Source organism: Lissotriton vulgaris, chromosome 2_1 (assembly GCF_964263255.1).
Source record: "Lissotriton vulgaris chromosome 2_1, aLisVul1.2, whole genome shotgun sequence".
In the NCBI taxonomy this organism is placed as follows: domain Eukaryota; kingdom Metazoa; phylum Chordata; class Amphibia; order Caudata; family Salamandridae; genus Lissotriton; species Lissotriton vulgaris.
Window position 1 is genome coordinate 783,644,082 of NC_141687.1, and position 22,363 is coordinate 783,666,444.

The window sequence follows — 22,363 nt, forward strand, 5'->3', positions numbered from 1 at the left end:
GGGACTATTGGTTAATACTTCCGTTTTGAGATTTGCTGAAATCTATTAATGGATTGATTATTCATGTATTATACTACTGAGTGGACTGTGTACCAGCTGATTTGGAGTGTGTACCAGGCAGAAAGACTTCTAGTTCGACCTCCCAGACTTCGATTTTACGAGTACCTCGGAAAATTTCCCGCCATTTCCTCACTCCAAAATTACTGGTAGACGAGATTCTGTTAATTCCCGGGGCACAGAAATAAAAGGAATTACAAGTTTTAGGGGGATAAAATGAAACAATCGCTGTTTTCAGAACTGTTTTTGCATCTTTTCCACATAGATTTAGGCTGCTTTCACCTTTCAGTGCAAAAAACAAAAACTTGGACTTGTAAATCTTTTTACCAGGCCCAACATAATTTACAGGCCCCTACCAATGAGGACGTGAGTGCGTGAGATTGTTTGGTTGAGCTGAGCTGCATTAGTTCTGCACACATGGCTACTGTAGGCTGTATTTCTCAGTAAAGACCTGCTGAGAATTGTGTACTAGGAAGAATGGTCCCTCCTGGTTGAAAATACTTCTTTAGTAGAAAATGGCTAATGTCGCTTTTCTATCCTATTAACATATATAGCAATTGTAGACTACGGCTTACAAGAACTTACTAACAAGATATGTTTAGGATGATATAGTACTAAATGCAAAATGTAAAGACTCGGCCTATACAATGAATGTATTCTTTTTCTTTTAAATGTCTGACTTTTTCAAAACTTGGAAACTGGTTCTGATTTTTGAGTCTATGTTCATCTGCATCAGCATTTGTCTTGCATGCTTCTCGGTTTTCTTGTTAAGGTTACCTTACTATATAATATAAACGGATTTATACTCCAGAAAACATGCTCATATGAAAGATAATCCCATGTATCCTCTTCTCTTGGCATGTGCCTTTGTAAAAAATATCCACTGCTTCCTAAAGTTATGTCTACACCATAAATAATCCCAAAATGAAATTAAAATGACTATCTAAAAGCACCACAATAAATAGAGAAGCACACTTACTTAAACTGCTTTTACAGTACCATCGATATTGAGTTTTCAAGTGTTGAGCTATTACCCACCTCTGTTTTGTTCTATGTCTTGTTTCTTGTAGGGATGTCAGACAAGGAGAATATGAACAGCGGTCTATGTGCCATCTCCAAACACGGCAACAAGGTAGGTTGTCTTATTGTTTACATAATGGGGCTGGTGTTGCATTGCATCTGTCTGATGAAATAAGGCGAAACCTAGCAAAATGAGATAGGACGAGATGACACCTTTTTTACAATAATATGCTGTGTGCCGTACCCCATGTTATACAGATCTACAGAAGAGGGACCCACACTTCAAATTATAAATGGCCCAGAAGTGGTGGGCTATAACATTCATTGGTGTAATTTTCTCTCTGGCTGATCCCACAGTCTCTGGATTTGTAGTTACACATTTGCTGAGGATGTGTCCACTCTAAATGCAGTCCCATCCACCATCAATGGCTCTGAAAACAAATCTAATCTGTGCCCACTCTTTTACTCTTTGAACCACTACACTATTAAGTGCTGCAACCTAAGATAGAAAAGAGCACTACATTGGGAACCCATGTGTGAAACCGAAATGCATTTCACTGCAAATAAACACATTTCCAAGGAACCACCCGCTCATGGTGTAGCCGAATACCCATCCGATAAGGGGCCAGATGTAGGTAGCTAAATACCGGTCGGTAACGGCCGAAAATCGGTGAATTTCCCGTTACCGACCGGTATTTAGCCCTGCCTAATGTAGGAGGTTGTAAATAAGGATTCGGTAATTTACCGATTTCTTATTTTAAGGAATCGGTAAAATACTGATTCCTTATTTTAAGGAATCGGTAAATTACAGAATCCTTAAAACCTATGTAGGTAGCACTTAAATGAGTGCATTTTTGCTTTAAGGATTCGATATTTACCACCAACTACAAGTTGGTGGTAAATACCGAATACCTTTAAAAAAGTATTTATTTGCTTTTTTCAAAGTGCCATGTGGCAGACATACATGCCCTTAGGGCATGTTTGTGCGCCACATGTGCACACATGCACGATTCAGGGGTGCAACAGGGTGTCAATGTGACACCCTGTCACCCTTGAAAATGCTCCTGTTTACCGAATCGGTAATAGTGAATGGCTTCCCATAGGAATGAATGGGAAGGTATTCCTTATTAACGAATCCGTATTACCAAATTGGTAATAAGAAATATTACAGAATCGGTAAATTTTACCGATTTTTTTACCTACATCATATTTACCGATTCCTAAATACCGACTCAGTAAAATTCTGTATTTAAGAATCGGGAAATTGAGATTACCTACATCAGGCCCAAGGTGCTTTGAAGCTTCGTTAGTGGTTTGAAGCGCAATACAAATTAAATTACAAATACAGTTATGAAACCCTATGACCTAGGCAAAAATATGCTCTAATCCTAGGTGGTTATTTTTTCAGGTGCTTTGGAAGGTATTTCTGAGATCTATTGGCGTGGTGATGACCTGGGGCTGCTACTTTGCCTAGAGTGTTGATCACAGAGCTTAGAACTTGCTGAGCACATTGTTTTTTCATTTCTGTCCTGTGGAACACCTGGCTTGTATGAGTTTGAAGGACAGGCGAATGGGTCAGTAGGCTTCTTTTCCCACCATTAAAAGCAGAGGCGGATTCCTTTTTGTCATCTAAATGGATGGACGTCATTTAGAGTCAACAGCAGCAGTGGTGACCCCCATGTTACTGTTTTCAATCCCATGTCCTGATATTCAACTTCTGCAATTTTACCAATCTCTAAAAATAAGTTTACAATGTGCTTTTCATTGATTTTGACACCTGGCACTGCTGTTCACATAATACCCTGGGGGTGCAACAGTGTTTGCACAAGCTTTTTGTGTCCCTGGGGCATCATGGTATTACGAAAGGCCACGGACACTTAAGTTGCCACTTCTGTAATATAGACAATGCATTTGTGCATCTTTAGCAGGTGCATTCACACGGGGGCATTGTCTCATTGACATGGGTATATGTATTTGTACCTGTATGTCATATTACAGATGTGAGCAGAGGTATAAAGAGGCCATCAGGTGGCCCACTGATTGTGTACCACAAATTAGCTGGTGCACCCCTTCGAGGACCTATTTGGAGGGGAACATGATGATTTCAGGGATACCCCCAGCTTCCACCTGCAGGTGACTCCAGTCGCACATTACATTCACCTGTGAGGGATTCGTTGCCCCCACCCCCCCATCTTAAAGTTATGCTGTGTTTCTGCCTGTCCACCTCTCACGTGTGTTATTTACCGTGCAGGTGCATGTTCACACCTAGACTGCTAACACTGCGTTGTTTGGAATGGGGTGCACTGTCCTACTTTGGTCTGAGTGCATTCATTTTAAGAGTGTGCCTGTGCGTCTGAACTGTAATTCAAGTCTTGGTTGTTTAGTAATATGCTCAAGTCACTCATTATCAGTAAATATTATTTAAACAAGCAGCACGCAGCAGCCTATCATTGGGGGCGGGAGGGGTGTGGGGGGTGCATAAGTGGCACGTGATTGCACTTCTACTTTTTATTGGAGAAACATTTGTCCAGATGTATATTCATATACTGTGCAAATTGTTCTCCCAGTTCTTATGACCTCTTGTTTATTTTGCAAGTCGACCTTTTTACTAGTAGGCCACATTGCAAAATTGGCCCTCGCCGGTCACAGATGATGCTTTAAAAAAAAAAAACATTTGGGAAGAGATCAGGCGGAGCAGGCAGTGGTCTTCTTGGACAGCTTCCCATTTGCAAATTAGTAACAATCTAATCCAGGGGTAGGTAACTGATCCATGGTTTCCAGCTGCACGAGCGGTCACAAACCATTCACAAATACTTTTGTGTATCTTAAATAGGAGGCAAATGCTCCTTTCGAGCCCCTTCTTGTTGCCATTTTGAGAGGCTTCTATGAGTGCTGTTACAAATCAGAATAAGTATTTTGACTCCTAAAATGGCTTTGGTACATTGTAAGAAGCCATTTTGCAATCCCAAGTGATGTTGTGAATTGTGGGGTTTGCAACCACAAAAAGGCTTTGAACATAAGGCCAGTGTCACTGAAAACGCAAAATCTGTTACAGTGCTCCTCCATCAGGCTTCCTTTCTGTGATTTGAATGCACTAAAAGGAACTTTAAAAGGAGACGACCCACGTGTACCTATCTCCGGGCTGAGAGAAATTATATCTGCAGAGCAATCATTTAGCCATTAACATTTGTAAAATGATTTCTAGAGCATGAAAATGCACGCATAGGATGTGCTCAATCATAGTTATTGTAAATGGCCTTTTGTGGCACTCGTCCAGCCAGCTCATCACGCGCAGCTATGTGTGCGCGAGCAGGGCAAACTTGGAAGTGCAATTATAATAACAATAATCATAATGCAGGCGTCGGGGTCACAGCCATCAGCGGCATGACTGAAAACTATTCATGCGACTTTTCAGAAGCTAAGACATCAGAATGCCAAATAGTTTCATGTCGTGAATAAACCTTCTTTTCTCTTCACGTTAAAGTTCCTCAATCAGTATTATTGTAACTGGTGCTTTTTAACACATTTTTTGCACTAAATGTGTTAGAATAAATTGCGTAGCAGCAACACAAGATGGACGGAATGCTCAATAATTCAAACATTCACCCCCAGTCGAGAGATCTGGGTTAAATCCATCGTTCTTTTGCTCACAGCGCCACCTCAGTTTGGATCCAGCCATATGGAAATCAGTCCAGCCCGACCTACCAAGCTGGGCTCCCTGGAACAGAAACACGCATCCTAGGACCGGTTTCGGGGTATCACCCCTCATCAGCCAAAAAATGATGGATTTAGGCCCAGATCTCTGTACTTGGGTGAATGTTTGACATTGTTCACCATTTTGTCCATCAATTGTTCTTTTTGAATACATGGTTGAAGTATTCCAAATAGTGTTATTTGTCAGTGCCTCCTATGATGTAAAAATAGCAAGATGAGATTGTAAGAAAGTAGTTTGTTAGAATAGATACGGTCCATTTTTAATTTGTTTCTCTTTTGTAGCTGCAGGTATGGTTAGTACCAGCCTCATCTTCCCATTATATTCAGCCAAGAGCCTAAGAGCTGCCACATTTTAATGCAGGAGCTTGGCCCTACCTTACAAAAGAAAGTAAGGCTCAACAATGGGTATGGGTGAGTGCTTTGCTTAAGTGCTAAATGTTGCGCTCGAGCCAGTAGCTGTCAATAGTCCCCCATACGAGGTGGAAATATCCCAGACTTCAGATATACTGGTAGTAGAAGTCTTCACCTTACAGGAGGTCTAGCCATCCGGATGAGAAGAAACAAGTACTGTATTGGTGAATGCCCATGTCAGGGTAGAGGGCATAAATGGTGGGCGGCATGGCAGTCGCAGCATTGGTGTCATCACAGAAGGTTAATGGAAAAAAAGAGGAACCCCTTCAGACCAAAGGAACAGGGTATTATACAGTAGTGAGAAACAGTATCCTTTGGGCAGTATTGTATAATGTAGAGTATTGTTATTTAGTTACTGTCTCATTCAACCCACAATCTTCTCACACCATTCCACACAAGACATGCACAAGAAGTTCTGGACATATATTACCCACAGACAATCTCAACACCTATGATATTAGAAAAATATATATCGATTTATTGTAACAATATTTCATTAAAAACACAATGTTAAAAACAATAGACATAATCCATACACATTCAGTTACAAATGGCACTAAAAATAAATGGATCAAATTTGTTTACGATTCAATGGCATAAAAAAGACACACACACTATGTCATTAGCTATCTACACGTCCGTGATAAACCAGATTCATGGGCATGGCGCCAGGTACTGTCTAATTTTTTGGGACTCGTTGGCTGCAGCCCTTGCACGGGTTGTGTTTTTCATATTTCTATTTCCGGTACAATATTACCCACCCTTTGACTAAGGGTATATTTTTTAAATGTTTATTCCTTTTAGAGAATTCAAATTCTATTAAATTGAGTCCCCGGAAACGTGAGGTTCTCCCATATTTTAGCTGGCACTGCAGACTTTTGACTCATTTCATTGACTTATGGTGGTCAATTTGGGACACTATTTTAAGTTCTTTGTTGTTTATGAGATTCTAGTCACATGCCCAGTTTTTCTTCTAGCTAGGGTAACACCTCATAGTGATAGTTACTGGAATTGCAAAATAATCCAAAATGTTTCTTGGCTGACTAATCTTCTTTTGCAAAATTCATTCTGGGGGAAATAGGTCTTTCAATATGGCTACATAATTTTACAAGAATAAATGCACAGATGTTCTAGTTTGCAACATACTAACGAGCATGCTGTCTTCCATCAGTTTTCTGTTAAACAATGGGTATTTTTATTTTCTTACTATTACTAAGACCCTCATTCTTGATGCCCTGGGGTTTCTTGCAATATTTGTCACATCTGGTGTATAATACCATCAATATCTTACCAATGTAAGCTTTTCTCCAGTAATAGGGAATGCCACACCCCATTACCACACTAAAATAGCATTTTCCGGTAATTACTGGACATTTTTTCCCATGCTAAGTTCATGCTATATGACCTGCCAAAATATAAAACTGGGGTTTATATTTGATAACGAATGCATTGGTAATTATCTGATGTGATAAAGTCCACATAACTTATAACTACGAACCAATCTGCCACCAGCCACCTCGGTGTGCAGGTTTAAACTACAATGTCGACCTGCCATAATAAATAACCCTTTTAAATATTATTAGGTTACTCCTAAAGAGGCCCAAAAGGCTGGGTGCATGATATTTCAAATAGGGCATGTAAAAGTTTAGTGTTAAACATGTCCTTATGCCCTAAAAGCTATTTTCACTGTAGCAGGTATAGCTATTGTTATGTTATGCTAATTATATGTTTAAAGCGCGTACAAATTTCCCCCAAGAGGGTCTTGGCATTCTCTGCACTAAGCACTCTGAAACAGGACAGCAATACCAGAAGTATTTAAAAGAGCCAGGTTTTGAGAAATTTCTTGAAACAAGAAAAATCCAGGCAGGCTTGTATGTGCAAGAGTAACTTGTTCCAATGTTGGTGGGGTGCAGGTAAGAATAAGATCTGCACCCATATCTGGCAGTGTGAATATGGTGGAGATTAAGTAAAAAATTTCCACTGGATCTGAGGTTGTGTGTGGGTGCATAAAACTATAACTTCTTCTGTAGATAGAGCGGATCATTTCCAAAGAGTGACTTCTGTACAAGGCAGTTAAAATAGGGAGCATTTTTTTATTGGCGGTCAATGCAAGAGCTTCAGTGTGGGTTTTAATGGAGAGTGAAATGGCAAATTGCAGATCACACTGCAGTATTTTGTACCATTTGAAACTTGACAAAAAAAATCTTAATTTGCCGCAACCGTGAGAGTGTTTCCATAGTCTAGGTGACTTGTAATAAGTGCCTGAGTGATGGATTTTCTGTACTGGAAAGGCAGCCATTGAAAGGCTTGTCTGAACAGGCTTATAATCCCAAAACTGGACACAAAGATGTGATTTATTTGTTCTTTCATAGAGAGGGCATCATCAACCAGTATGCCCAAATTTTGTACTACATTTTTAGAGTTGGGGGGGCCCCAGTTCCAGTGGCCACCAGTCATCAGACCAAAGGGAGGGATATTTTCCAAAGAGCAAGATTTCAATCCTTCCTGTGTTTAGTTGAAGGCGATTGGACGACATCTGTAGGGCTATTTTCTTCCTTACAATTCCTGAAACTGATTTTAGTGGATTCAAATATTTTTCCCATGGTAATAATAAGTTGTATGCCATCCGTATGTGGGATGACTTCAATCCCGCAAGATCTTATCACTTGAGCTAGGGGTCACATAGATAATAAAAAGGGTGGGGCTCAAAGATGAGCCCTGTGGTACCCACCTGTCCAGGGTCATAGTTACAGAACTAAAAACGTCTAGCTGCACCACATGGGTCCGATCCCTTAAGAAGTTTTTGGATTAGGATAGTATGGATGATGATACCGCTGATAGATCTAGTAATTCCAGCATGGCTGGGTGGACTTCATCCAGAGACAGTCTAATGGTAACCAAGATGCCCACTAATGTAGTTTATGTACTGTGGGATGCCTGGAAACCAGACTGGGAATGGACTAGTAAAAGATGGGTTTCCAAGAAGGGCATTAAATGTTTGTTAACTACAGTCTCCAAGATTTTCCAGAGAAAAGGAAGAAGCGATATTGGTCTGTAATTAGGAAACTCCTAGGGATCTGCTGTGGGTTTCTTTAAAATGGATCTCAAATGTGCTGCTTTTCATTTTATAGGAATAGTTTCAGTATTCAGGGAGTGATTGAACAAGTTCGTAATGGTGGGAAGGAGTGCTGGGGCTAAAATTGACATAACGTACAGATGAGCAGAATCCTCAAGAGAGCCTGATTTGATATTATTTATTAGGACCAGGAATTCCTCAGGGGAGACTGCATCAAAAGATTCCAGGAGAATGGATGTTTAGACAATGAAGAGGCCGGTGAGACCAGCATTTCTTGTGTGAGACTATTGGACAAAGTGTCATAAAGGTTTGATATTTTTTCTTCAAAATTATTGCTTAAGTCATCTTATATAATTCCTTTGTCGTGTTTCCCACATTGTTAATTCTATCCACTATATGGGACTTCTTAGTTATTTTGATATTTCTATGATAGGTGGCCATGGCTGCTTTATAGGTAAGCTTGTCTGCATCGGTTTTAGTCATATGCCACTTGTGTTCCAACTTCCTGCAGGCTACTTTTCCTGACTTTATGGATTCTGAAACCAGGGAGACATGGCGTTCTGAGTTTTGGGGTGGCTACGTTTTTTTAAAACAAAAACGTCTAGTGCCTGGTTAAATGCAACCTTAAAATCCTTCAGCACAATTTTAATATCTACATGAACAGTTGGAGAGGTATATGTGAAATGTGGAGTACAGGACTGAAGAGACACCTTTCTCCAAGGTCTGACCTTTCTAGGTACTACAGTCTTAAGGTCCAAGTATTCTCCTATACAGAGATGAAATTTGATAGAAAAATGTTCTGTCCAATTCTGAGGCATGGGGTATTTGGCCTGTAGGGTAGGAGAGCGTGTGAATATAAGATCTAATGTGTGTCCAGGTATGTGTTTTTTGATAGAGGCCTAATGGTTCTAGGTCAGAGAGCAGACGTGAGGTATCAGGGTTAGAAACCAGTTCCGCGTGATAGTTAAAATCCCCTATTAGCATGAATTTATCGGGTGTCACATATTCGATTCATTTTTTTACTCAAATCCTTTTTGGGACCTGGAGGGTGGTATACTAGTGCAACCTTCCAGATTACCTTCAATAGGGTTTCCATTTGGAAAATACGCAGCTCGTCCCACTCTGTTAGAAGCAAGCCCAATAGAGAGACTCTAAATGGTTCACGGGAGGAGATAGCTACTCCACCACCTGTTTAGGACTCTCTATCTTGTCTAATTGGACTATATTCTGGGAGGAAAGCAATCAATATACCTGGAAGTGCTGATGGATGGAGCCATGTTTCTTATATAAAACAGCTATCTGGTTTTCTAGAGGTCAAAAGGTCCTAAAGTTCCAAGGCATGTCTAGGGATAGAGCGGGTGTTGCAGTAAAGCCCACGTAGCTGGGTGTTTGACAACTTTTTAGATGTCAGTCATGCTTTTTCTGTAACCTGGGATGGACTGACTATGTTATGCTGTAACTGACAGCATTTTTGTTACTAGGATGCTCAAGTCATTCCTGGGGAGTAGAGAGTGAACATGTAAAATTACAGGTCATGAAAAGATAAGAACCCTCTTGTTCTAACAACAGTAGCGTAGTACATAATGTGCTGGGAGTTCTTGAAAGGATCATATCTCCTCTAATACTTTTAAGATTTATGCTGGTATATGATAATATAGGACTTCCTACGCTCCTGAGGCGTAAAGCCGGGAGACTGTCTGCGCCAGCATTGTTTTTAATACCTGCTGTATATTTCTTTACCAAATCTTGTTTGCGCCGCATTAGTCTAATTTTAAAGTTGTGCCCATACCTGCTTCTGCTCCTTCTGAAGCCACGCACTCAGACGAGTTAGGTACTGAGTGGTGGGGTGGTATTGTCGAGCAGAAAACCGGCGGCCATCTTGGGGGTAGACCCAGTACCAGCGCTCTAGCGCTCGAGGAATTAGTATAAAAACAGGAAACGCGCTGGTCCGTGTGACTTCCTACGCTCCTGAGGCGGAAAGCCGGGAGACTGTCTGCGCCAGCATTGTTTTTAATACCTGCTGTTTATTTATTTACCAAATCTTGTTTGCGCCGCATTAGTCTAATTTTAAATTTGTGCCCATACCTGCTTCTGCTCCTTCTGAAGCCACGCACTCAGACGAGTTAGGTACTGAGTGGTGGGGTGGTATTGTCGAGCAGAAAACCGGCGGCCATCTTGGGGGTAGACCCAGTACCAGCGTTCTAGCGCTCGAGGAATTAGTATAAAAAAAGATGGCCATACCGCCGCGCAGCGGACGCGATCAGCGGACGCAATCAGCGGACGCGCCTTAGTCATGCCGAAGTCAAGCCTAAGTCCTGCCCGTCTGCGCCCGTCCGCACTAAGGACGGGCTTAGGGCTAAATACTATACTCCAGCATTTACTTGGTCAAGAGAGGAGTTACTATCTCTAAACAAACATTCTAAACACTGTCAGCATACCATTAGTGTGGACACCTGACGAGGACCGACTAGCTGTCAGAAGTGTAAGTTAACACTTTCACCCTACTGCAAACCCAAATGGAATGATAAATCCGTATCTATAAAAGGGGGATTAATAAATACACTTTCCATGTGTAAAAATGCTCTCCACATCCATGACCTTATTACCGAAAATGCTCTAGATTGTCTATTCATCACAGAAACATGGCTACGTGAGTGGTCGAACCCTGATATAGCTCATGCCCTACCCCCTGGCTATGTAATCCAGAGGCAGGATAGACCAGTTCACCGTGGTGGTGGTTTGGCGATTATACACAGGGATACCCTTAAATGTACAACGACAGAGCTGGCTGATATCACAGGAGCGGAAGGCCTAAGTTTTTGCATCAAAATAGGCGATGGTGCATTACTATACCGGCCTCCAGGACATGCCAAGCAATTTCTAGAAACTATAGGAGAAGCACTTAGCGGCCAAACTCTCAGGTTTGCTAATTTTACCATACTAGGAGATTTAAACCTTCATATGGACGATCTCAACAATAAACATGCCTCCACTTTAAAGAAATCATGCAGGTTCTGGGACTGATAATGCACATCTCGGAACCTACTCACTTGGCAGGACATATACTTGACTGCATTAGTACTAATATAGAGGCGATGAATGTCAAATCCCCGGTACAACAAACATGGACGGACCACAAATTTATTGAATTTAGTTTTAGCACTAAGGAAACTGAGAAAAAGAAGAAGCATAAATGCCTTAAGGATAAACCTGTACCCTGTTGGGGCAAAATCATTGAACATCCCGACCTTTATAATTGGGCAAAGGATAGTAAACCTATTTTCTCAGGAAATATACACACTGACAACCAGAAATTTGAGGACTGGATGACTGAAATAGGAAACAAGATTACAACCACAGGGGCAGCATCTAAATCCAACAAAGAGAAGTACTCTGCGCCTTGGTTCTCAGGCCCTCTAAAATAAATGCTGGTTCATGTTAAAATTTTAGAGCAAAAGTGGCGACGCCACTATGAGCAAGAGGAAAATAGAGCATATAAGACGGGGCGGAGACAATATCACGCTACAATAAAAAATGCCAAAGCTGAGTATTATACGGCATAAATTGAAGCGACAGGCAATAAACAAAAAGAAATATTTAATATTGTGAATAGTTTCAGAAACCCCAAGGCATTGACACAAGAGATCCCACCCTCACAGAACCTATGTGATAAGATAGCTGACTATTTTACCCAGAAAATAGATACTATCACGAAAGACTTTCCATCATTTAAGCCAGAGAATTCAGAGGTCAAGGTCAATTTAAGCATTCAAAAACCCAGCTGGGAAACCTTTGACCCCATTAGTCTGGAAGATACGCATAAGGCGATATCCACAATGAAATCTGGATCTCCTTTTGATCCCTGTCCCCCAACGTTGCTGAAAGCAATAGTAGAAGAAGTCAACCCTGAAATAAATTCCATTATTAATGCCTCCCTCGCATCTGGCGGGATCCCTTCATGTTGGAAAGTGGCAGCAGTCAGACACTTACAAAAGAAAGCTATCAAGGATACTTACTAATCTACGCCCAATCTCGCTTCTCCCAATTCTATGCAAGCTGACCGAATCCTGTGTCAATAAACAACTGATGACCTTTTTGGAGGAGAATAAAATCCTCCATCCATGCCAAGCTGGTTTCAGGGCACACCACTCTACCGAATCATCACTTCTTTCCACCACTGAAACCATTTGAGCTGCATTGGATCAGGACAAGAAGGCTGTTCTGATCCTATTAGACGTCTCTGCAGCATTCGACACGGTGTCCCACGCTATCCATTTACATCGCCTAGCTAACGCGGGCATAGCAGGAACCGTTCTCGAATGGTTCAGAAGTTTTTTGGCACACAGACGTCAGGTCACCATGGTGGGCCAATTCCGCTCCGAGGAAAAAATGCTGACAACAGGGGTTCCGAGGGCTCAAGTTTGAGCCCCACATTGTTCAATCTATATATGGTTCCCCTGATCAAACTAATCTCCTTGTTTTCCATTGACTCGATTGCATATGCCGACGACACTCAGTTGGTACTAACTCTGGACAAAAATGCTTCGAATGCTGAAGTTACTCTGAAAGAATGTCTTTCGGCAGTATTTTCATGGATGACCAGTAATCATTTAAAATGTAATTCTGCTAAAACAGAAATTATGCCTTTTGGTCCAAATAACTGTTTCTCTCCTCAGTCCTGGTGGCCTAAGGAGGCAGAGGCCCCACCCAATACCATCAATGCAGTGAGCAATTTGGGGGTTAAATTCGACAACACTCTATCCTTTAACCAACAAACTAGAGAAGTAGCTGGAAACTGCTTCAATATCATTAGAGGTCTGAGAAAAAATGTTAAGCTACACCCTCTGAGTGCTAGACGGACGGTTGCAGTAGCATTGATAACATCAAGATTGGACTACTGCAACAGCCTGTATGCAGGGCTAAATAGATCTGCGCTGCACAGACTTCAGATGGTCCAGCATGCTGCGGCCAGGCTAGTCTTAGGTTGGGCAAGAACATCCTCAGCCTCTGCCGCTCTAGATGCGCTGCACTGGCTCCCGATTCAAAAACGTATTCTGTTCAAAGTTTTGACAATCTCCTTTAAGGCCTTTCATCATCAAGGCCCAGCCTACCTACAGAAATACTTCAAACAATACCATCCGACATGTGAACTCAGATCATCCTCATCAAATCTGCTTACCGTCCCCAAGTTTAGGTTGACGACCAAGGGAGGCAAATCCCTATCTGTTATTGGCACTAAAGCATGGAACAAATTACCCCAACATCTCCGTGCAGCCAATACAGAACCAAGTTTTAGGAAACAGCTAAAAACATGGATCTACTCACTGCCAGACACAGTATGCAAAACCCTAATATGATCCTTTTCCAGCTTTTCGGACGGTCTAGATATGGTCATCTGCTAGATACAGGGAGTCTCAGCGCCAAGATGCTCCTCGGAGTGGTAGCGCGCTATATAAGTACCTAATCACATCACAACACAATATGTTAACATTTTAAGAACAAGCATTAGAAATGCAATAGGTCTCGCATTTCTTTGAGCTAAAGGACTTTGCAGGTGCCGAACAGAGCATTGCTCCATGAAATGGCCTGAAAGCCTAAAATGATTTGATTTTGATAGCCTACAAAATCAAAAGGCAGATCAGGATGACCAAGAGGATCTGCGGACGTATTGGGATGGCCAACGCAAGCAACTAATGAGTGAAATCGCCTGGGCGTGACCCAAGCACTTAAAGGCTGGAGAATCAGACCCAATGCACCAATAAAATCTCTGTATTTCTAAATGGCAAACAATGAAAAAATGGCAATTCATGGGCATGCCAAAAGCAGATAGAGAAGATAACAACAGGTCTTGCATGCGCGCTGCCTAGGCTCATCCTAAAAAGGAGCAGCATTTCTGGTGGTAGAGTGGCGTTCGGGCATGGACTGGGGCAGATGGGCTTGCCTTTGGCGCTTCTGTTCCTGGACTCCTCTTAAGTAGCCCTCAGCTCCAGTGAACGAGGGGAATGCTACAGAAGGATACCTTTTTAAATGTAATACATTTGTTATTTCTCTGATGCTTGGCTTTACTTATCCTTACTTATCCTATCAGTGAGAAGGTTCTTCCTTGCCAGCTCCAACATTACCTGTATCCTGTTTCGGTGTGATTTCTCATCCTGACAGCCTGATGGAGTTTCTTCTACAGCAGTGGATTTGTCCCCAAAGGCTTTCCTGTCCCTAGACAGAGGACGAGCCAAGGCTACAAAGTATCATGCTAACCACTTTTCTCGCCTCCCCCCCTGCCCCCCCCTGTATTTTTGGTCAGTGCACTGTACGTAGCTCCTCTGTCCTTTCACTTTAAGGGCCACATACATTTAGATGACTTTTTGCGAGCCATTCTCTGTTACGTGCAGCATTGTTTTCACTTGCTATATATATCCCAATAAAGAGCAAGAATTGGATGAGACAATGTTGACTTGATGAGTTGATGAGATCTAAAAAATGTGTTCTTTTACCAAGTCCTTGTTTGTAGCATCCTGTCCTTTGCAGTAAATAGAGATAGCTGGATTTGTTCCTATGAAGTAATAGGAATTCTGGATTATTGATACCCTCCATACTTTACGTTGGTGAGTGAGCCTCAGGTGCGTGGAGGGAAGGGACTGGGGTTGACATCACTGGGTAACTTTATATGATATAAAGGAACTTACCTCTTCTTTGTGTTTGCTCCTGTAGGGGTGCATGATGACAGTGGACGACTATCTAGAGACTTGAGGAGATTGTGCAGTTGCCACACCATAAGCTGTGTTGTTCCTATGAATATATCTTTCTCTCTATGTTCTACCGCCTTTCCTCTAATCACCCGCACTTGTTAATTAGTGGGTGTTGAGGACAAGCCTGGAGGTGAGAAGTCGGACTCTCCCTGTTCCTGCAGACCCTGGTCTTCAGGTGAGTTGGATGCTGATAGGTTAAATTCTTCAGAAAACTATTGGACCAACAGAAGACAGAAGGACTTCACCTGCTGTTGTGACCTGTGAGAATACTTGAGAGGCTTATGCTACTCCCACTTTTATCCAGGACAAAGAAGTGGAGTCTAAGTGTCAGTTGGCTGACCTCCTGTTACACTACATGGACACACACGCTTCAAAAAGACCACTTCCTGAAAGGGCTCAGCTGACCAGTTTCACCTTGACCTGCCCTGTTCCCTACTAGTGCCTTCTATTGGAGTGCGGCAAGACCCTCAAGTGCTGTTCTTGAAGTCTTGGAACCCATGGCTGGTATTAGAAACTTTTTTAATCTTTCTGCAAGGAGAACCAACGTAGACTGGTGTCCCCTTAGAAGCTGAAGCCATTAATGTTGAATTGCCAGTCCATTTTAACTTGCTGCTTTGTACTGCTGAAGGGACTCCAGCTTCCAGAAAAGTTTCTAAGACTGAAAGTATAGAGCTTCCCCTGAACAGACATTGTGCAGCATCTGATTGACTTTTAATCACCCATTCAGAGCTTTGCAGCCTCTACTGACATCAGCACTGGGACACCGTGCTTCAGCAGCCCACCGTCGTCAAACCCCACTTCGGATCCAGCTTGCTCCACCGCTGTCTCTTGGACAACAACTTTTTCTCCATAAATGTTTCTCTTTCAATGGGACCAACTTGGTCCTAATCTTAGACCTTCTCTGCATCCCGGTTGGCTCAAACCTTACCATTGTCTTGGTTGGGTCTGTGCGCTTTTTGGTGCTATTTTTATTTAAAACCTTAGAACTTCATATTCCCGGATCCCCTTATTGGAGTCATTCGTTCCTTAAAATATTCTCTATTTGTATGATTTGGAGTGGGATTTTTATTGTGTTGTGCTTTCGACTTTTTAACTGTTTTAGTATTTCTAAATGCTTTACACATTTTCTTAAATGATGCATATCTGCTCTCTGCCATAGCTACACGGATTGGAGGTGAAGTTTAAATTACTAAAACCTTTACTGGACTTAACAAGAACAGTGACATTATTACTTGTGGTGGACTACCATCCCTCCAACTAATAATCCACTTTATCACAAGGACCAAGTTTTATGTGCATTGTTTCAGGGGCGGCTCTAGGCTAATGGTGGCCCTGGGCAGGGAGCGTAGGTAGGGGGCCCTGGAAGAGGGGTTCGGGCAGGGCGTAGCGCGGAGGCCATTGAAGACGGGGGGTCAGGGTGTTTGGAAGTGGAACAGAGCCGGAGGCCGCCAAATCCCTGCCAGGGGCCGCCACGCAAATATGTATCCATCCTCAGAGGATTATTATATTAAGGAAATATATTGGTGTGGTGGCCCCTGGGGTTTGGTGGCCCTGTGCAGGTGCACAGCTTGCACATGCCTAAGGCCGGCCCTGATTGTTTGGGCATTTCAAATCCTGGTGTGTTCCCAGAGAAAGTGCATTTCAGGATGAAGGTTTTTTTTAATGGAGAAGTCAAATTGATGTACTTCTTAAATCTATACATTTGCTTCACACTCGAGTTTTATGCTGGATCGGATGGTTTGTTTATGTGTGACCTTGTAAGTCACGCAGGATATACAGCGAGTTTTGTGAGTTAACCATTTGAGGGAGTTGAGAGGTGATTCTTCCAGTTGTTTTGTGAGTAATAAACCAAGCAGCTGAAAGAACAAGAACTTTGAGGGTAGTCTACTGATATTTAGGCTGACTGGTTTGTAGATATAACCAGGGCTTGAACATCAGACTAGAGATTGTGGTTAGGGGTGAAAGGTCTAATGTTATGGAATCAGTTGCATTTAGTTATTTATGCGATGGTCATAATTGTCAAGGTTGGGATAATTAACTCCTCTGTTTAATTTTTTGGATTCTATTCACACACTGTTCTAAACTTTACTTGTCTTTTGTGAAATGTGCAGTACTGTGGAGGAGAAATGACTTTAAGCAAATAAAATATGCACCTGTTAAACGGGTTGGGGAGTCTCCATAGCCTAGTGTTAATGAACGTAGTTCACGTACTGCAGCCCTATTCTGGGTTTAGGTTCTGTTACTAGCAGAATAGTCTCTCTTTTAGTTCTTGAATAGTGGTTTCATTATCACCCAGGGTTGCTTGATGTTTTGGGTTTGTCAGGTGTATTGGGGCATCTTTTCTCATAGGCTACCATCAGCACAGCTGATCATTCACTATCTGTCCGAGAAAAGTGAGTCTTTCTCAGTGGCCTACACTATTGCTTGGACTTGTAAGCAGAACATCAAGATTGTCTTAACACTGTGGCCAAGCTTCGGGCCCAAGCTTGTGACCAAGCTTCACCTCTCATGCCCTCCCCAAAGGGCTCTTCCAGTGTCAGCTGTCATCCTTGGCTGTTTTCAGACTGCTGCAAGTCAAAGGCTTCAGTTGCACCTGACATCCTGCTAAAGCTTATTCCAAATACTATTTTAGTGGTGTCAACTATAGTCCAATTTTTGTATGGCACCTGTAATTCCAATGTGACTTCTGTGGCCTCGTATGTTCTCTGATGCATTTATGAGCGGATTAGTGTAATATCATGTACAACGGTAAACTTAGAACTCCTGTATATGGCACATTTTTTACGGTAAAACAATGCCACCAGCCAGTATGAGTACATCTCTCTAGAGAATTAAAGGGCTTATTTACAAGACCCTTGCACTGCTAATATGTCACTTTTCCCCATAGTAAGTGTGTATGAGACAAAACCAGGTTCTGTAGTTGCTTCTGGTTGCCGATAACACATCTGAAAGACATGATTCTGCACATACCTTTAGTTTTTGCTGATCCTACACACATATTGACCCAAATACTTGTGTTCTCAATATTTTTTACTGCTTAGGCACTCTTTAAGTAATAGTGCCCCACTAGTGTGCCTTCATGTTGATAGGCCAAAACTAGCTTTTCACCTTGAGTGTGGGACCTTTGTAAAAGAAAGATCTTTTAGTGGATTAGTTTAGAAGAGAAGAGATTCTTCATCCTAAAGAAAAGAATTGAAAGGGTGTTGAAATTCCCTCCACTTTCCCCCGGTGTTTATGAAAGAGGCAAACAATCAGCATCAAAGTGCAGGTAGGTGAACAGATGGGTTGCTGCGTCCTACCATGCCCATAAGAGTAAAGAACAGTGGTACACAAACCAAGTCACATTAATGTTATTGACAAGAAATGATACTTGCTGGAAAAACAAAGCCCCTAAGAGCTGGTGGCAGCTTTTTTCTTCTTATATATAATGTGATTATATAAATGCATTCTAGAACTATGTAAAGCAGAATCTAAGTACAACATGATTGGAAATTTACATCAGGGAAAAGTTAGAGTTAAATCTAGCATAATGCGAAGGACAGATCATTTTAGTAGTGTTGACTTGAGGAAGCACTAAAGACTCAGTACAAATCAAAGCAGCTCTTTTTTATTCTCATGGTGGCAGCTGATTATGCATTCACGTGTTTCAACATTACTTCTTTCAGGGCATCACACTCTGTAGCAGACCTCATCTTTCTACTTTCCTGTTCCTTAATGTTTGACTTGTCTTTATTTTTAAAGCCTCCAAATGGAACATTACCTCACTGGTAAATTTATGCACACCCCTAAAACCATGCCTCCTCTTTTCTTGGTGCAACTCTCCGGTTCTGGTTCCACACTTTATTTCATTATAAACATGCATTTTATCGAAAAACGTTCAGTTATATTTACATTTGCCACTGACTATCACTTCGTTTTTGTTTTAGCAAATAACACTCAATATCACCATATAAGATGCCCAGGTTCTAAGGCATATAAAGGGCTTCAGATAGGTACAAAATAAGACAAAATTACATTTGAAAAGTATGTATTTCATTACAATACGCATCTGCACTTGCAGCAGGTTACGCTTCTTCCAACCACTTTACAACACTTTGATTCACAGATCCTAGACCACTATTTAAAATATCGATTCTGTGTTTTGCTAATTCTAATGCAAGCTTAAATGAATTCAAAGATGAATGAAATGGTGTTGGTTGTATTAAACTTTGATTATGTAGGCACTGAGATGAACAAGGCAGAAAGGCGATACATAATGTAAAAAGCTGGGCAACTGCTATTAGACTGTTTACTGGAAAAGCTGTATGCATCTCAGTGGGAGCAATTTGTCACAGACTTTGAGACATGCCAAGTTCACGATTACAGGATGTCTACTTCCATAATGTACAGATTTGTAAACACAGACTACTTGCAGAGAACATTAAAAAAAACTCAAGTTAGTCTTTGAAACTGTCGATAGTTTTGACTTAATGATATGTATACAGATTATTTAACACTGTTAAAAAATCTGTGGCTACTTCATCTCTGTCCATTAACTAGTTCCAAAAATATTTTTGGAAAAGGGTGACATGAATATTAAACTGAACAAGAACTGAGAATTGTCTGCACAATGGACTCAGTTGTTGGGAAATGCCCGAGCTCTGTTTTAAGAAGCAGATACAAAGCACACATTTCAACAAAAGCAAAGTCTGCAACTGATCTTGTTACTTTGTTAAACGTTTTCTTGTGTGTCTTTGACCTACCCATTGGAGTGCTCATATTGCTGGACTCGGTGGTAATTTTATGACAGAGGCTTTCTCCCCTTGGTTATATATATGCATAATGGTGTCACTAGATCAAATCACAGGAGGGCAGTAAACAGGGCCAGAGCCAGAAAGGCTAGTCTGACACGTCTGTGTCCAGGTTGGGTGTTTAACTCATTGTGGGCCTGTTTTAAATATCTGGTGGGCTGGTTTTTACAGGTGATTTCCCTGATATTACCATTAGGCCTTGGTTAAATTTAGATTGCGCTCGCGTAATTTGCATAATATTGGGAATTTCTTGTTTCGCTTGTTAGGCCAAATTTCTGGAATTACGCCAATATGTCACTTTTCGTAGTTATATGCTTTTTGTGGTGAAATATTATCAGTGAATGATACTATTCAATGTAAATCTTTATTGCGGAAGCTGCTAAACTATAGTGCAAAATTACGGATTTGCATTTTGCATAATTTTTCCAAATTTTTGCATAATTATGCAGATGCAAATTACATGACTTTCACACACCCCTAATCACAAACATTACCTGCAGCAAGCAGTGTCACTCACCTTGCAAAACACCTAGCCTGTCTTTTACAATTTCAAAACTGTCCTAATTTGCAAAAGTGTCCAGGCCGATTTTCTGTCCCAGTCTGACCATTGGAAGCAAATTGCACAGTGACTTAAGACACCAAACCTATCATCACAAACATGCAATGCACACATTTGGAGCACAAAGTAGTCAACATTATGACCACTTTGGACTTCTTGCTCATCGTGCATCCGAATCCATTGACAGAGAGGCACAAGAATAATGCAGGCATTGACCAATAAAACGAAGTTTAAATCATGATGTTTGTATGAAATAAAGGCAAACATGAAGGATCATTTACGTGAATAGCAGCCTTTAGCTGAGCAAGGGGGAGACCTAGCACAATAGGCCTTCCGAGTGGCTGCAGCATGACACTATTTAGCACTAAGCAAATAATTGAAGTGGACGCAAAGACTTCAAATACCTAATTGCAATAAATGTTTCATATTCGTGGAGTGCTGTTCATCTGGTCTACACAACATTGATACACAAAACTTGACAACAACAAACAGATCTTATTTCAAGGGGTACATTATTAACTTTGCAAGTAGGCTATGCTGACATCTGCCAATGGGGTAGAAACTGTCCCTGTTAGACCCGTCTAGTACAGTCCTTTTTTGAGACAGAGAAAAAAAAACACACACACGCAGCCTTGTAGAGATGATGCCTTTATTGGGAGGACCCACGTTTGTATTTGCTAGCTTTATAAATCATGAAGTTCCCTTTGTCAAAGTTATAATACAAGGGAAACATATTTCCTGTATAGGGAATAATAATTTAATTGAATTGTGCACAGTGTGAAAGGTAAGCACATTTCCTTAAATCATGAAAGGAGGAAATATGAATGTCTGTTTCACTTAATGGTATTGATTTACTGAATGTGTGGCTGTGATATGCACATATATGAAAGTCAGCAACTATTCTCTTCTGTTTGTTATATTCTCTTCTCTTTTTTATTAACATTTATTTATTGAGTTTTTCACTCGGTGTCCCTACAAAAAGAAACAACCATCGTTGTTGAACTGCATCATTAACTTCATGATGACCATCCAGAGAATTGTTCAACATAGTGTAAAAGCTCAGTACCAGCGACAGAACCTCCCTTCCGATAATCCCTACTCAGGAACTCTGCAACTCACTTAATTCCTTCTTTTTTGATAAAATCTGCACCATCAAACAGAGCATTCCTACCACTCAGCCTTCTCTTTTGTTTTCAGACATTTTTTACAACCCTGTCACTCTGGACTCATATCCCCTTATTGACAATGTCACCCTATCCAAACTTCTTACAAAAATCAAATCTGGCTCTCCCGACGACATTTGCCCTCCTCACATCCTGAAAGAAGTAGGCACCCACATCCCTGAGGGCTTACTTCCTTTGTTAAATGGATCACTCACTCAAGGGGAAGTTCCAAGCAACTTTAAAAAAGCCCTTCTCATTCCCCTCTTAAAAAAGACGTGAGCCAACCCATTAGACCCACTTAACTATAGGCCCATTTCTCTGCTGCCATACTGCGCCAAACTTTTGGAGTCCCATGTTTGTGACAGTATCTCTACTTTCTTAGAGAAATCTGATTTCCTTGCACCTAACCAGGCCGGCTTCCGCCCTTGCCATTCGACCGAAGCAGTCATTCTCTCGGTGCAGAACACCTTGAGGCGGAATGCGGACGAGGGGATCCACCAGGCTCTGGTGCTGTTGGACCTCTCTGCTGCGTTCGACACGGTCGACTATACCATCTTGGTCGACCGTGTCGAGCAGGCAGGCCTCAGGGGCCCGGCACTGAGCTGGATCCGCTCGTTCATCTCTGGCCAAACTCAATCGGTTAGACTGGGCACTTTTACAGCTCCTACCATATCCACCAACTGTGGAGTGCCTCAAGGCTCTTCGTTGTCTCCCCTGCTTTTTAATTTGTACCTGCGTCCTCTTTTGTTTTCCCTCAGAAGCGCTAAGGTAACCATCTTCAACTATGCAGATGATTTGCAGCTCATCTTTCCTCTTAACACCAAGGA

At 41.6% G+C, this 22,363-nt stretch overlaps 1 protein-coding gene across 1 annotated transcript in view; it reads left to right on the top strand.

Annotated features, from left to right (window-relative positions):
- The window catches only part of RAPGEF4 (Rap guanine nucleotide exchange factor 4), a 1,206,373-nt gene that overhangs the window by 651,850 nt on the left and 532,160 nt on the right, over window positions 1-22,363 (top strand). Inside the window, exon 6 of the mRNA XM_086956142.1 lies at window positions 1,128-1,189. Coding sequence (XP_086812268.1) covers window positions 1,128-1,189 — 62 coding nt within the window. The remainder of the gene's footprint in view (window positions 1-1,127; window positions 1,190-22,363) is intronic.